Source organism: Primulina eburnea, chromosome 15 (assembly GCF_022965805.1).
Source record: "Primulina eburnea isolate SZY01 chromosome 15, ASM2296580v1, whole genome shotgun sequence".
In the NCBI taxonomy this organism is placed as follows: Eukaryota; Viridiplantae; Streptophyta; class Magnoliopsida; order Lamiales; family Gesneriaceae; genus Primulina; species Primulina eburnea.
Window position 1 is genome coordinate 3,371,250 of NC_133115.1, and position 16,188 is coordinate 3,387,437.

A 16,188-nucleotide genomic window follows, 5' to 3' on the forward strand; every position below is an offset into this window, starting at 1 on the left:
TCAACAACTACACACAAAAAAGCTACAGCAAGCTCTCTGCAAAAATTCTCACATTTCTTTTGTCGCTATTTTTATTTTCAGTAATCAATTTCCATAGATTTCAGCATGTTCCTTCAAGTTTATTGTAAATTCTTCGTTCGAATTTATAAAAACATAACAAATGTTGATGTTGTTTATAAATTCCCCCTTTAATTCATTATTTTCCTAGTTTCACGTTCTTATTTTTGGAGCCATTTCGAAGGAATTATAACAAACGATCGAATCGAGATTCGCAACGTTTGATTAGAAGTCAGATTATTTCACAATTTCGGCACGAACACGTGCCTGGCACGCCCGCAAATTTTCGTGACAAACAATAGTGTATATATTTTACGTTTGAAGAATTAAATAAAAATTTATGTATTGATTTTGGGCTATACAAACTAGGGTGAGCAAAAGCATATTTCGAAATATAAAATAGTCGTGGCCATGTGAAAGAATTGTATTTAAAACATGGCAAAAACTTGTGTGAGATGGTCTCATGAGTCTTATTTGTGAGACGGATCTCTTATTTGGGTCATCCATGAAAAAGTATCATTTTTTATGCTAAGAATTTTACTTTTTATTGTGAATATGGATAGAGTTGACTCGTCTCACAGATTATGATCCGTGAGACGGTCTCACATGAGACTCACTCTTAAAACATGGGGTGTTCAATAATGGGCTTAAAAATAAAAAAAAAATATAACAAGAAAATACGATTTAGCATGGACAAATATGCTTTTTTGATTTTATTTTTTTGAAATTGTTCTCAAAGTATGAATTTCAAAGGACAATTGAGATGTGTGTGTGTGTTTTTTTGGAGTGTTCAGAATTAATAAACGAGTGTTAAATGAGAATTGAAAGTTTATTATATAATAGTTGTCCAAACACTTTCTTGATATTTTTAACGATAAAACCGTTTTTTATTTAATAGTTTTTCAAACACATATTTATTATTGAAAAAACTTCTATTAATGTTGAAGACATGATAGTAATTATTTAGGAAGAACACAACTTTTTCTTCCAACTTTACCTTTATATGATACTAATATTACACTTTTGTTTTTTGTTTTTGTTTTTAAAATTTCAACACACACTTTTTATTTTATTTTTTATTTCAACCATTCCAATATCAATTTAATTCCTCTATAATTTGTCAAATTTCATTTTAGTCCATCAATAATGATAAAAAAAATTGTACATATGCATCACGTGTGCAGAGTAACTAGTGTTTTATAAGTACTCATTCAACATAGCCTATATTTACAAAACAAAAAAAAAAGTATCAACCGCTATAATTAAACAAGGGGATTCTTGTTGAACTTTGTTGAATGATTTGTTATTTTTTAACTTTACGAACCGGTAAATTTAGTTTCAAGAATAAAATTTTCGTGGATGGAACTTCGAGTTTGATTTTGTCCTATAAACTTAGTAAAAAAAAAAGTAGTCATGCGATTGTTCTACGAAAATTCTACGCATATAATACAGAGGCTGGAACGTTTATTTCTACAAGAAATGATCGAATTTTAAGGTCTCATGTCCATACAGACAACGCATCTCGCGAACTAGATTGCATCTTTTTCTTCGAAATTTTGTCGTAACTCGAGAAACAAATTCAACGCTTCCCAAGATCAGAAGCCATTACATGATTTCCCTTTATCGCCAAACATAGTCAACGAAAAAAAATATTCTTCACTCTTCGTCACACTAATTAATATCAATCTATCTACAATTTGTTTGAAAGTGGAATCTAATATTCTTCAAAAACAAAAAAAAACAGAAACTTTTTATTAATTCTTCGTACTCGTACCACCCGAATGCAGTTCACTTGAAGAAGAGCGGTGTTTGTGTTTCGGGTTTGCGCACAAGAAGAAGAAGAAGATGGGTAGTCATGTGCCGAGAACAGGGATTCGTTGTTTGATTTCGGTGCTGATTGCTGCGGTTCTGAATGCAGCGGTGCTGTGCAATGGAGGCGATACGAGCAGTTTCGTGAGAAAAGTTGAGAAAAGTGGCGATATGCCGCTTGATAGCGATGTATTCGCGGTGCCTCCTGGCTATAATGCGCCTCAACAGGTTTCTACGCACCCTGCTCACCTTTTTCTTGTTCTGCCTTTCCTATTTATCTGTTTTTTAGTGTTCCCCTTTATTATTTTTTATTGTGTTTCTTGGATCTAGGAATTATAGCAAAAAAGATTGCTGTAAAGTTTTTATTTTATTAATTATTACTGCATCACGAGAAAAAAGTCTTGATTTTTATGCATATTTTAAGACTCTGTTGGTGTTGTTTTGTGGCAATATATATCAAGTATTCCCAGCTTGTTCATCTTTAATAGCAGAAAATAAATTACAATATTAAAAATCTTCAACTGCTAGATCATACTTTATGGTGAAAGCTTGATTTATAAAAATGCTTGCAAAGTGGACAAGTTTTCTTGTCACAATTGCTACTGGTATCAAATCCACCCACGAACTTTTCGAAGCAGCTCGGATGTATGATTGAACGTGTGTATGACGTTATTTTGTTATTATTATAAGGTGCATATAACACAAGGAGATCATGAAGGAAAAGCAGTGATTATATCGTGGGTTACGGTGGATGAATCTGGTTCAAACAGCGTTCATTATTGGGCTGAAAACAGTAAGCATAAGAAAAAAGCGAAGGGAATCGCAACAAGTTACAAGTTCTATAATTATACTTCAGGATACATCCATCATTGCGTCGTTAAGAATTTGAAGGTAGATTTCTTAAATTGTTTTGTTTTCTTGTCAGCATCGTTCCTTTTCTTTTAACTAAAGTAATGTTATATATGTTCTCTGATTAGATTCGAAATTGTGGCAGAATTTGACATGAAGTTTTTATTTTCGATGGTTTTATGGCAGCATAACACCAAATATTACTATGTGGTTGGTATCGGGCACACATCACGAATGTTCTGGTTCACGACTCCTCCCAAAGTTGGCCCTGATGTTCCTTACACTTTTGGTCTGATAGGTATTGATGTTTTTTCAAGTCTTATTAGCAGATTATGGTTCTTAAATAATTGATGCTGTAATCAATGGAAGATTCTTTACTTTTGCTGAATTTCTTTTTTAAAGCCAAGAGTTTTTCATTGGAGATAGGTGACTGCAGTAATCGCCTCCTTCCAAATACAAAGCCAGCATGACCATTTTGATCATGGCAATGCGCCGTATTTTGTTAGTTTATTCAACCTTTTAACTTATTTTTGGTCTTGAATTAATTTTTTAAAGAAAATCTTGAAATGCACTCAAAGTAAGATTGTTGACCAATTGAAATGGCATTTGTTTGGCTTCAAATTGAATGGCACAGTGATGCACATTGTCTAAGCTTGTGCTATTGCACCATTTGAATTATTTAGGTTATAATGTAATCACTGGTTATAACTTTTAAAACTTGGCCCTATGATTACAGGCGACCTTGGCCAGACTTATGACTCCAACTCGACACTTACTCATTATGAGCAAGGTCCAGCTAAGGGACAAGCCGTGTTGTTTGTTGGAGACCTCTCGTATGCAGATAACTATCCTTATCATGACAACGTGAGATGGGATACATGGGGAAGATTTGTTGAAAGAAGTGTTGCCTATCAACCTTGGATTTGGACAGCCGGAAATCATGAACTTGACTTTGATCCGGAAATTGTGAGTACCCTGAAAATTGGTTGTTTGATGAATGATATGAACTCCTTTAGACGACTACTTGTTTTTGTACTTCAAGACTCATATTCTACATTCTATTTTCAGTGTGTGTGTGTGTGTGGAGAACATGAGATGAAGTGGGATTTGTACCAGATTTATTTGATTTCCATTGTAAAATTGATGAAAGACGGTGTTTTTTTATTGCAGGGTGAAACAGAACCATTCAAACCTTATACCCATCGTTACCACGTTCCTCACAAAGCATCGTATAGTACATCTCCATTTTGGTACTCTATCAAGAGAGCTTCAGCATATATCATAGTTTTGTCATCATATTCAGCATATGGTAAGGAATTGTCATTCAGAGACCCAACGATGATGAACCTATGCAGTAACCCCCATCAAATTTTTGGGTTCACCCCTATCTCATCATCATTAAATATCATTCTATCTCTCCATGATGGTCGTTTGCGTTACACGATTAGACCAAAAAACATTTAGAATTGTGTAAAATATACTATTTCTTTTTAGGCAAATACACTCCTCAATACATGTGGCTCGAGGCCGAGCTACCAAAAGTTAACAGAAGTGAAACACCGTGGCTGATTGTTCTTACACACTCTCCATGGTACAACAGCTACAACTATCACTTTATGGAAGGAGAAACGATGAGAGTTATGTATGAACCATGGTTTGTTCAATACAAAGTTGATTTCGTTTTTGCGGGTCATGTTCATGCATATGAACGCTCTGTACGTATACTCACCCTGTACTTTAATCGTTCTCTATATACAAATATTGATCGTGCTAGTGAGTCTGCCGAGTTTTGCGTTCTACAATGTGCCATATATACAGAATCTTATAATTTGTCCTGTGATTTTATAAGACTGGAAGAATTTTCAGCAAATAAGAGTGTTTGTGACATGAGCTCTATCTATTCTTTCTTCCTAATTGTATCATATGTTGCATTGTTTACATGACAGGAACGCGTGTCGAATATTGCATATGACATCGTGAATGGTTTATGTACCCCAGTGAGTGACCAGTCTGCCCCTGTATACATAACCATTGGTGATGGAGGGAATATTGAGGGCCTAGCCAATAAGTAAGAAGACTATATCAATACGTACACCCTCTCAGGTTCAATGATACATGATTTGCAGAAGAATTTTCGATTACAGATGATATATTTGTCATTCTATTTTCAGCATGACTGAACCACAGCCTAAGTACTCAGCGTTTAGAGAAGCAAGCTTCGGCCACGCGATATTTGATATAAAGAACAGAACCCATGCTCATTTCAGTTGGCATCGGAATCAGGATGGATATGCGGTACAAGCCGACGCCGTGTGGTTTTACAACAGGTACTGGCGCAGGATTGATGATTCTACAAGCACCATGAAATCTTGATAGTTTTTGGGTTTTTTTATGTGATATTTGGTCGATGGGAACCTGTTGTAGCGATGAGGATTGTGTGATGATATACACATAAAAGGCTAAAAAAAAGTAAATGAAATTACCATATTTAAATTTCTTATATTTTCCTAAATGGACCCTCAATAAATTACCATCGTTTTCGAATTTTTAAAAATTAAAATTGTCTAATTAATAATATATCATCAGTTCTAATATTTAAAATTAATACAATTAATATTGTATATGTTTATATTATCTTATTGAAAAAAAAAAACAAGTTCTAAGAAACGTGACAATGACGAATGTTCACGATCAAGCTTCGAGTTTTACAAATTTAAAGGAGTTTAGCATGAGTTTAAGTATTGGATGACTAAGTATAGTAAATATTGAGGTAGCTGTAAATATGGTATAGATATACATATTTTTTCTTTATTTTGTATCCTTTGATTGTGAGCTTTTCTAGGAGTGATTCTGGTGAGGTTTTTGGAAAGATGGATTGTATATATTCTTGGCTTTGGTGGAATGAAAACACAGAGAAAACTTCTCCTCAATTCACGTTTCTTTATGGTATCAGAGCGTTGATTTTTTTCATGCCATATATCTTCTCAAATTGCTATGGCTGAGTCTGATCAACCACCAAAGAATGAAACTGGGAAGAAGATAAATTCCCCATATGATTTGTCATCAAATGACAATCCAGGAAACGTCATCACGCAAGTCAAGTTGCGAGGTGATGAGAACTATGAGGAATGGGCGAGATCTATCCGGACCTCGCTGCGAGCTCGAAGAAAATGGGGTTTTGTGGATGGGACCATCTCAGAACCACATAGAAGGATCTCCTGAATTAGAAGACTGGTGGACTGTTCAGTCCATGATAGTATCATGGATTCGGAACACAATCGAACCTGACCTGCGCTCTACCATCTCGCATATGGAGAACGCGAAGGATCTGTGGGACGATATTCAGGAACGATTTCACATTGCAAATGGACCTCGGATTCAACAAATAAAAACCGAGTTGAACGAATGTAAACAACACGGGCTGTCCATGGTTGTTTACTATGGGAAGATGAAAGCTCTCTGGGATGGACTAGCAAATTATGATCAGATCCCAACTTGCACCTGCACAGGGTGCAAGTGCAAACTCTCGGCAAAGTTGGAGAAGTGTCGAGAAGAAGAAAAGGTACACCAATTTCTCATGGGATTGGATGAAGGGAGTTACGGTACTGTTCGATCCAACTTACTTGCAACAGAACCATTGCCGACTTTGAACAAAGTATATATGACTTTGGCTCAAGAAGAAAGAATGAAGATTATCACTCGTGCAAGGGAAGAACGAGGAGAAGTCATTGGACTCGCTGTTCAAACAAACACCAGATTGAAGGGACGCGGAGAGACAAAAGACAATACAATGATCTGCCCGAAATGCAACCGAACAGGCCATGATTCGACAAGCTGTTTCCAACTTATTGGTTACCCAGAATGGTGGGGTGATCGTCCTCGTGGTGAAGGCAGAGCTGGTGGACGTGGTAGGGGAGGACAACAACGCATAGGAAGTGGGCGTGGACGAAATGGAACAGTCCGGGCCAATGCTGCTCAGATCACAGAAGGATCTGCAAGTGCTTTGGCAGTAATTAAAACTGACTCAGAAAAATCGGGTTTGGCCGGCCTGAGTAATGAGCAGTGGCAGAACCTTCTTCAGATGCTGAACAATCAAAAACCAAGTACAAGTGAGAAAATGACAGGTAATCAAATAAATGATCCATGGATCATTGACACAGGCGCATCCAACCACATGACTGGGAGCTTGAAGAATATGAGTGAACTACGAGTTGTATCTGGTTGCCCTGTGGGATTGCCGGATGGACAGTACGCAGCTGCCACAAAGGAAGGATCAGTAAAACTTGATGAAAATTTAAAACTTAAAAATGTTCTTTATGTGCCCCGTTTAAATTGCAATTTGATTTCTGTGTCGCAATTGATAGATGAATCGGATTGTATTGCCCAATTCACTAAAAACATGTGTGTCTTTCAGGACCGCACTTCGAGGATGCTGATTGGTGCGGGTAAACGGAGGGATGGGCTCTATCATTTCCGAAAGACATCATGTGTGAAGGCTTTGAAGACCGATGGAACAAACTCTCTTGATTGTTGGCACAGGCGGTTAGGACATCCCTCTATGGACATTACCAAGTTAGTCATCTCTGTTAGAAATGGTAGAAATAGCGTGACGTTGAATAATAAAGCTTGTGATGTATGTCAACGGGCAAAACAGACTAGAGACAAATTTCCTTTGAGTGATAATAAAACCAGTGATGTTTTTGAACTTATTCATTGTGATCTTTGGGGTCCATACAAAATTCCTTCTTCGTGTGGTGCTTCTTATTTTTTGACAACAGTGGATGATTATTCTAGAGCTGTATGGATATTCTTGTTGATTGATAAGAAAGAGGTGACACGTACTTTGCTGAATTTCTTTGCAATGGCGGAAAGACAATATAATAAGCAGGTCAAAATTGTTCGAAGTGATAATGGGACTGAGTTTACTTGCATGAAGAATTACTTTATTGAACACGGTATTATCTTTCAAACCTCTTGTACCGCAACACCACAACAAAATGGAAGAGTAGAAAGAAAACACCGGCACATTTTGAATGTAGCGCGAGCACTACGATTTCAAGCGCAGCTTCCTATTGAATTTTGGGGAGAATGTGTATTAGCTGCAGGATTCTTAATAAACAGGACCCCTCTTTAGTCTTAAATGGAAAAACTCCGTACGAAATGTTATATGGACAACCGCCTTCCTATGAACACTTGAGAGTGTTCGGGTCTTTGTGTTACGCACACAACCAAAGAGGAAAAAGGGACAAATTTTCAAGTAGAAGTCGCCGATGCATATTTGTCGGATATCCACATGGAAAAAAGGGATGGAAATTGTACGATCTGGATGCAAAAGAATATTTTGTCTCACGAGATGTGGATTTCTTTGAAACAGAATTTCCTTTTGCTCAAGAGGTTGTTGAAGGAAGTGTTTTTTCTGAAACAGTAGCAAATGATGAGTATGAAGTTGTGGGGAGCACTTGTGATGATCACACTTCACACGATACCCGAAATATAGTCGATCAAGGACCAGATAAAGTCATTGATAGGAGATCTCCTGGAGAAAATGAAAGAAAAGAAGGTGCTCAAGAAAATGAAGAGGTAGCAGCCCAAGTGTCTGGAGAAAATGAGCATGACATAGTTGATGGGGAGCAGCTTGGACAATTGGGTCGTGGACATCGACTGAGAGAGCCGTCTGTTCGTCTACGCGATTATGTCACTAATACCATCCGGAAATTGAGCCCCTCCACCGCTTCACCAGCTCCAACGCATTCCTCAGGTACGCCTTACCCTATAGCACACTATGTGAATTGTGATAAATTTTCGGTGCAGCATCAGAATTTTCTTGCAGCCATTACTGCGGACCATGAGCCAGTGTCATTCTCTGAAGCAGTAAGGGATGAACGGTGGCGTAAGGCAATGCGGAATGAAATTAATGCCTTGGAAGATAATGAGACATGGGTGATGGAATATTTGCCATTTGGGAAAAAGGCACTTGGCTGCAAATGGGTATACAAGATAAAGTACAATTCCGATGGCACCATAGAGCGTCATAAAGCTCGGCTGGTAATTCTTGGTAATCATCAAAAGGAGGGGATTGACTATACGGAAACATTTGCTCCAGTGGCCAAAATGGTTACAGTGCGAATATTCTTAGCTGTAGCAGCGGCAAAGCAATGGGAGTTGCATCAAATGGATGTCCACAACGCTTTCCTTCATGGAGACCTTCAAGAAGAGGTGTACATGAAATTGCCTCCCGGCTTCGAAGTTCAACGTCCAGGAATGGTATGCAAGCTTCGGAAATCACTCTACGGGCTAAAGCAGGCACCACGATGTTGGTTTGCCAAACTGTCTGCAGCGCTAAAAGGGTACGGATTCAAACAATCATATTCCGATTACTCGCTGTTCACTTTGCAGCAAAGAGACATACAAATCAACGTCCTTGTTTATGTGGACGATTTGATCATATCTGGAAATTATCATGATGCCATACAAAGTTTCAAGACCTATTTGAGTAATTGTTTTAACATGAAAGATTTGGGAGTTCTGAAATACTTCCTAGGTGTTGAAGTTGCTAGGAGCCCTGATGGAATCTACCTAAACCAGCGTAAATATGCTCTGGATATTGTCTCTGAAGCTGGACTATTGGGAGCAAAGCCTGCTAGCTTTCCTATGGAGCAAAATCACCGGTTGATGTTGGCTGATGGAACATTGCTTGATGACCCAGAAAGGTATCGCCGTCTAGTGGGTCGCCTCATATATCTATGTTTCACCCGGCCGGAGCTGTCCTATAGTGTGCATGTGCTTTCTCAATTTATGCACCAACCACGGGAAGAACACTGGGAAGCTGCGCTCCGAGTTGTTCGATATTTGAAGGGTAATCCAGGTCAAGGCATTCTATTGCGCCATGATTGCGATTTACAATTATATGGCTGGTGCGATTCAGACTGGGCTAGCTGCCCTTTGACTCGGAGATCACTCACAGGATGGTTTGTGCTTCTAGGTAATTCCCTAATATCTTGGAAGACTAAAAAGCAACATACGGTGTCTAGATCCTCGGCTGAAGCAGAATATAGATCCATGGCCACTGCAACATGTGAATTGAAATGGCTAAAGGCAATCTTATCCAATCTTGGTGTTATACACACCAATTCCATGCGACTCTATTGTGACAGTCAAGCTGCGTTGCACATAGCGAAGAACCCGGTGTTTCATGAACGGACGAAACATATTGAAGTGGACTGTCACTTCATCCGAGACGAGATTTTGAAGGGAAATATTTCTCCATCCCATGTGTCCACACATGTGCAACTAGCTGACATTTTCACCAAGGCAATGGGCAAACGTCATTTCGATCACTTTCTAAGCAAGCTGGGCATTCGAAACCTTCATGCTCCAACTTGAGGGGGGGTATTGGATGACTAAGTATAGTAAATATTGAGGTAGCTGTAAATATGGTATAGATATACATATTTTTCCTTTATTTTGTATCCTTTGATTGTGAGCTTTTCTAGGAGTGATTCTGGTGAGGTTTTTGGAAAGATGGATTGTATATATTCTTGGCTTTGGTGGAATGAAAACACAGAGAAAACTTCTCCTCAATTCACGTTTCTTTATTAAGCGACTTTAGCACGAGATTATATGTGAAAAATGTTTGCAGTTTTTATTATAGTTTTATTTATGTCAAGTCTATGAATATATTAAATAACATATAAACATACATATTTTAAAAATAGATGCATAAATTTTCAAGTGATAAAAGAAAATTCAAAATCAGAAATTGTGTTCGGTAAAACTTTTGTCAATCGATATTGTGTCAACTGTAGTTTCTTAGTCGCAAAAAAAAAAAAGGAACACATTTTTTTGGATGTCTTCAGGGTTTTTTTGTTTAAAATGTTTATATTATTAAATATTTATTATTTGAAACAAAATATAAATTTAATTTTTTAAAAAAATTAAAACATTACTTATAATTTTATTTTAAAAAAATTGTGTTTTGTCACGCTTTAATGCGCTTAATATGGTCAACCAACTTTGGTTAGAACAATTTTTTTCCTTGACATTTTCATGCTTTTTGAAACACTGAGCATAACTAAGTAAACACAAATCTAGATTGGCAAAATTTGAAACTCACAATTATATTTTGTACAAAAATTTGTTCTATATAAAAGCATACATTTTTTATGGGATATTTGGGAAAATAGACTTGGTGAAACTTTTTTTTTTAAAAATAACCCTCCCATGTAGTGAACAAATACACTACTGGAGGCTATTTTTTTTAAAAAAAGTTTGACCAGGATTATAAAACAAAACAACCCTTTTACCAGAGTTTAACATATATACATACATATATGCACTGATGCACACAACATGACATTTGAATAATTGTTTTCACATGTATGCAATGATAAAGTATTTCAAAGATAACATGTCAATACATGTTCAAATTCCCCAAAAATCAACGGGGGCGAGAATTAAATGAGAGTCGACTACAAATATATATACAATGAGTAGATTTCTTGAGAGACGGTCTTATGAATCTTTATCTGTGAGACGGGTCAACTCTACCGATATTGATACTAAAAAATAATATTTTTAGCATAAAAAATAATATTTTTAATGGATGACCCAAATAAGAGATCTGTCTCGTAAATACGATCTGTGAGACCGTCTCACACAAGTTTTTACTATAAACAATACGGCTTCGGAAATTATTTTTTTAAAAAAACTACTATTTATGACATTAGGGCATGTAGTTTATTATTTGTGATGGTCGCTCGCGTTATAAGTAGTCATAACTCAATAACATGTTGGAGTTGAGTTGAAAACTGGAAATCTAGCCAAGAGATTATCTCGGTACGAATTTTAAAGCGCGGGGTGCAACCCCGGTCGAAGATCAAAGGCTGCAACCGAAGAACTGTCAAATCGCCAATTTTCTTCCCTGATTCTGCAATTGAATTTCCTCCATCATCAATCAAGCACACAATTCATAATTATAATCTCCATCAACTGATTGATGAAGAATAGTATTTGAGAACGAAGCTTAATTACAATGGCCGATCCAACGGTAACCAGAAACACGCCGGAAGTGGTAGACCAGAGATCCGGAAACAGTGAAAAGAGTAAAGAACAGAGGATTTTGGATCCAGAATTGTTCAGTTGTTTGCTTCAACCATCTCCTCCTGACTCTGATCCCAATTACATCGGAATTCGCCGCTTACTCCTCCATCAAAAGGCTAAATCTGGCGTTTACGGCCGCAAGGTATGCTTCTAATCTAGATTTTGTGTGTGGGTGTGTGTGTGGGTGTGGGTGTGTGTAATCTCTAAATAAGTATAAATGCAAAAAAAATCGTGTATCTATTTGGAATTAGATGTTTTGATTGGATATCGTGAGAGATTGTCGTTGGAGCTGTGTTGACCGAAATGTGTTTCATTTTTCGCAAATTGCAGCATAAATTGCTATCAGCATATTGTTCCAGTTAGATAAGAGTTTAAATTTGCATGTAGTTGTGTCTGATCCTTTTGAGTGTGGAAGATAACAAGCGAAAAAGGTAAAAATTACGTTTCGAAAACATGCATACAGATCAGTTAGTTAAGGTTCATAGTTGAATGAAGTATATGCTGGAAACTGATCCTCTAGGGGGCTGATAATTCAGGGTATTGCCGATGCTTGGGGCTTCCTACTTGCTGTCTATCCAGCTTGATATTATAAACAGATCGTGTGAAAGCGCTCGTAATTTTCTAAATTGGATCAAGGCGATATTGTAATCTAGAATTCTAATAACCATGTTATAACTTACGGTATTGCTCATTGAGTGAATCTATTCTTTAAACTTATTTCGATGGAAGGAAAATTAGAATAATTGAATATTCATATTTTATTTACAACTTTTTGTTTGTTGCTTTGTGCGTATAAAAGTTATTTTTGTGAATAAATTCTTTACACCATGAGTGAATGCTGTAGTTGGTTGTTGTAGGACTGGAGATGTAATGGAAAAGGCTATGTCGCCTACCGTAATTTTATTAATAGGCCAAGAAATTGGGACAGCGTGCAGACACCAAGTCACCCGAGCACTCCAGGAGATAGGTATGAAAAATTCGACTTGATTTAGCTACTCACTAAGTTTTCACCGAATGAGTTTTAACTTGTGTTTGCTCGCCATTGTAAATACCACGCAATGTCAGTATTTTTGTGTTTGAACTTTTAGTTAAATGTTGTTAATAAGTTTATGAGCATGCTTCATTCTTCATGTATGGTTTTTGTTTAAGTTTTTTTCCATACGACTCTCACATCAGGTTAATTTACTGGTTGATGCATCAGCGGACGATGGATATCATCTCCCCCGTCTCTATCCCATGTGTTTGATGTCGGCAGCTGGAGTATTAGCAGGGTACGGGACATTCATCTATTGAGTCATTTCAGTCTTTCCTATGCTTATCTTCTGCACCAAAATTTTTAGTAAAATCAGTAATCATCGGAAGTTCATTAGCCACCATGCAATTTTTTTAAGTAAATCAGTAATAGATTATTGGAAGTTCATCAACCACCATGCTTCAGACGCTAAAAATCATGCCTGGAGCCAAGTATTAGACTAAATGAAGAGAAGTTAACTTAGTTGCTTATCAGTAGCCTCCTTTATTTGGTTCTATGTTATCAACAATGTTATGTCAGCTTTACTGTCCATTAATTTCCAGGATCTTCGAAGTTCTAGTCAAGCGTTGAGTCACAGCACAAGTTTTAGTTCTAATGCAAGTGATATAGACCACCCAAGGAAAAAGGGTGAACCTGCATATTCATTTGTAGGGATGCACTGCATATTTGACCAATGCAAGGCCATGGGTAATAATTCTAAGAGAGCAAAAATTCTATTTTCTAATGCTTATTTTCATAGCTGAAATGTCTTTAAGAACATAGTTTAATTTCACAGTTACGGTCATAAAGTTCGGGCACATGAGTTCTGATCTGCTTGCTTACGGAGCATCAGATGGAAGCTTGACTGTATGCACTGTCTCGACGCCACCATCAGTTCTGCAGCAGTTAACAGGGCATACAAAAGATGTCACAGGTTTGATTAACTGGTACTGACTATATGATCTTGCTATACTTCTGTGCTGTTTTTTTCCTTCTGGGTTTGTCATAAATACTTCGGGAGCTTCTATAAAAATCACATACATGATATTTTACAATGTTAAACTTTTAGATAGAGGAAAGAAAGAAAATCTGAAAATCAGTGTGCAATCAAATGTATCGTGCTCGGATACACGGATGTTGGTCCTTTTACCTTGCTTCTTCTATTATAGAGAAAAGTGGCTGATTTATTTTATTTATCTATAAATTAAATAAGAATTTGTGGTTTGGGTTGGCCTGGCCTAGGTAAGTTGTATTGATACTTTTACCGTGGTGCAACTATGGTAGGCTGATTCTTGCCACCTGAGTTAAGTTATTTACATATCATATTCGATCAACATTTATACTTTAAGGTTCCCAAGTGTTCTCGCATTATTTGGATCTAAAGTGTATGCCTTGTTCAGATTTTGATTTCTCGGCAAACAATCAGTATATTACTTCTTCGTCAATTGATAAAACGGTACGAGTATGGGACACGTCAAAAGGGCTTTGCATGAGGGTGATTTATGGAATTTCTTCACAGCTTTGTATTCGCTTTCATCCTGTAAGTACACGGTAACATTATCTATTTCAATGTTTTCGCTACTAGCAGATTCAAAATATCCAACAATTATTACTATTTAATTCGTGCAGGTGAACAATAATTTCCTCTCTGTAGGCAACTCAAATAAAGAGATCACGGTAATGTTTTCTGTTAGATTCACTATGTTTTTTCTTGTCTGTTTTTAGATTTTACATCCATGGTTGCAAAATTTTGGAAAAAGTTTAGGCCTCACAATGTTGGGGAGTAAAGTAGCACTTTTTGGTGCATTTTATTTCCAACGGATAATTCTATTCTTTGTAATTCTGGCATTCTAGGTGTTCAACTTTAGCACTGGCAGAATGATCAATAAATCAAATTTTGACAGTGAGGTTACTGCTATGGATCATGACCACACGGGTCAACTTATCTTCTGTGGTGATGCTCTGGTACAGTGGTACACCATCAGCCAGGGTGATTTTATACCGCAAATAACCTTTTTTAATCTTTCTTTTCTAAGTAACGCCCCTCTTCAACTGACTCTACAGGGTTGTGTTTACACGGTTACAATGAATTCGCGTACTGGTGTTCTATCCCGTTCTCACCGCTATCGAAGCAGTGGCAAGCAAAAGTCCCCGGTCACTACCGTTCAGTACCGAACGTTTTCTTTGCTCGCAAATGGTCCAGTATTACTGACTTTTTCTCGAGATGGAAGTTTATCTTTCTTCAGGTTAAAATATTTTCCAGAATTCACAATGTAATTTTAGAATCTCGTTTTTGCTTGAACAATTTTTTGTTTCTGCAGTGTGTCTTTGGAGATACAGGGATATTTGACCCTCCGGTGTGCGCTGAAATTGTCGGCTCGTTTGCATAGCATTCGCGCCTCTTTCTGCCCTTTGCTTTCCCTCGAAAAAGGAGAATATATAGGTACAAATGCATACATGCTTACACTTGATGTTACATTATCTTGACATACTTAAGTGTAATTGACGATTAATACCGAATTAACATTTCTGATTCCTGAGATTGATCTGTACACCATTGTAGTTGCTGGAAGTGAGGATACTAATGTCTACTTCTACGATTTAACTCGACCAAGGCACGCATGCGTTAACAAATTACAGGTTTTTTTTTTTTTACCATTTTCTAGATTTTACGGTTTTTAAACCAACACGCCTACACACATACATGTATATTGATGATTAATTCAAAATTTCAGGGTCATGGTTACCCAGCTATAGGCGTTGCTTGGAATCACGGGGATAATTTGTTAGCTTCTTCTGATTTTGGTGGCACTGTGATTGTATGGAAGAGAGCTAAGACAAGTTAAAAGGAAGTCATTGATTCTTTTTTTTTTGTAATCACGTCAATGTTTGCTAATATTAAAAAAAGAATGTAGCAGAAAATCTCCTACCCCTATAGTCAAAAGTGGAATTAATGAAGATCACGGATAACAAATTATTACGTCAGTATTAAAATCTAACCCGAATGAAGATGACAAATTAAGTTGTTTGTATAATTTATAAGTTCTGTTTCTTTTTGTTTCTAGAATTTAGTGCATATGTTATTGCGAATAATCACCGTTGGTAACAGTTTTTGTGATTTCATTTTGACCCTTTTTTCGGTTCTCCCCTCTTGATTTGAAGGCGAAGGAGACAGTGTACCATAATGGATGGGCTAAACTGGTGGGATTTTTTAAATAATGGTACAGAAATTTCTTATGAGTTGCCATTCGATCCAATGGGTCTGCCGCCAAACATCTTTTCACTTGCATTTTCACGTATTCAATTCGTTTAATGAACGGTGCTTGTCTTATCGGAAGCCGTCGATTGCATGAGAACAATCT

At 37.0% G+C, this 16,188-nt stretch overlaps 3 protein-coding genes across 3 annotated transcripts; all 3 read left to right on the top strand.

The window, feature by feature from the left end:
• The first annotated feature begins 1,608 nt into the window (after positions 1–1,608).
• LOC140814718 (purple acid phosphatase 2-like) lies at positions 1,609–5,217 on the top strand. Its single transcript, XM_073173791.1, has 8 exons — positions 1,609–2,094; positions 2,557–2,757; positions 2,902–3,013; positions 3,452–3,681; positions 3,886–4,024; positions 4,210–4,430; positions 4,662–4,783; positions 4,887–5,217. The coding sequence occupies exons 1-8, from the start codon at positions 1,903–1,905 to the stop codon at positions 5,086–5,088; spliced, it is 1,419 nt and encodes a 472-aa protein (XP_073029892.1). The 5' UTR covers positions 1,609–1,902; the 3' UTR covers positions 5,089–5,217.
• A 619-nt stretch (positions 5,218–5,836) lies between these two features.
• Positions 5,837–7,791, top strand: LOC140814396 (uncharacterized). The gene is made up of 2 exons (XM_073173358.1): positions 5,837–7,670; positions 7,781–7,791. Exons 1-2 carry the CDS (start codon positions 5,837–5,839, stop codon positions 7,789–7,791), a joined length of 1,845 nt encoding a protein of 614 aa, XP_073029459.1.
• A 3,693-nt stretch (positions 7,792–11,484) lies between these two features.
• Positions 11,485–15,893, top strand: LOC140814783 (uncharacterized). Its single transcript, XM_073173875.1, has 12 exons — positions 11,485–11,956; positions 12,672–12,781; positions 13,016–13,085; positions 13,390–13,534; positions 13,623–13,760; positions 14,227–14,366; positions 14,456–14,503; positions 14,681–14,791; positions 14,891–15,072; positions 15,148–15,269; positions 15,390–15,466; positions 15,562–15,893. Exons 1-12 carry the CDS (start codon positions 11,747–11,749, stop codon positions 15,670–15,672), a joined length of 1,464 nt encoding a protein of 487 aa, XP_073029976.1. The 5' UTR covers positions 11,485–11,746; the 3' UTR covers positions 15,673–15,893.
• The last annotated feature ends 295 nt before the right edge of the window (positions 15,894–16,188 follow it).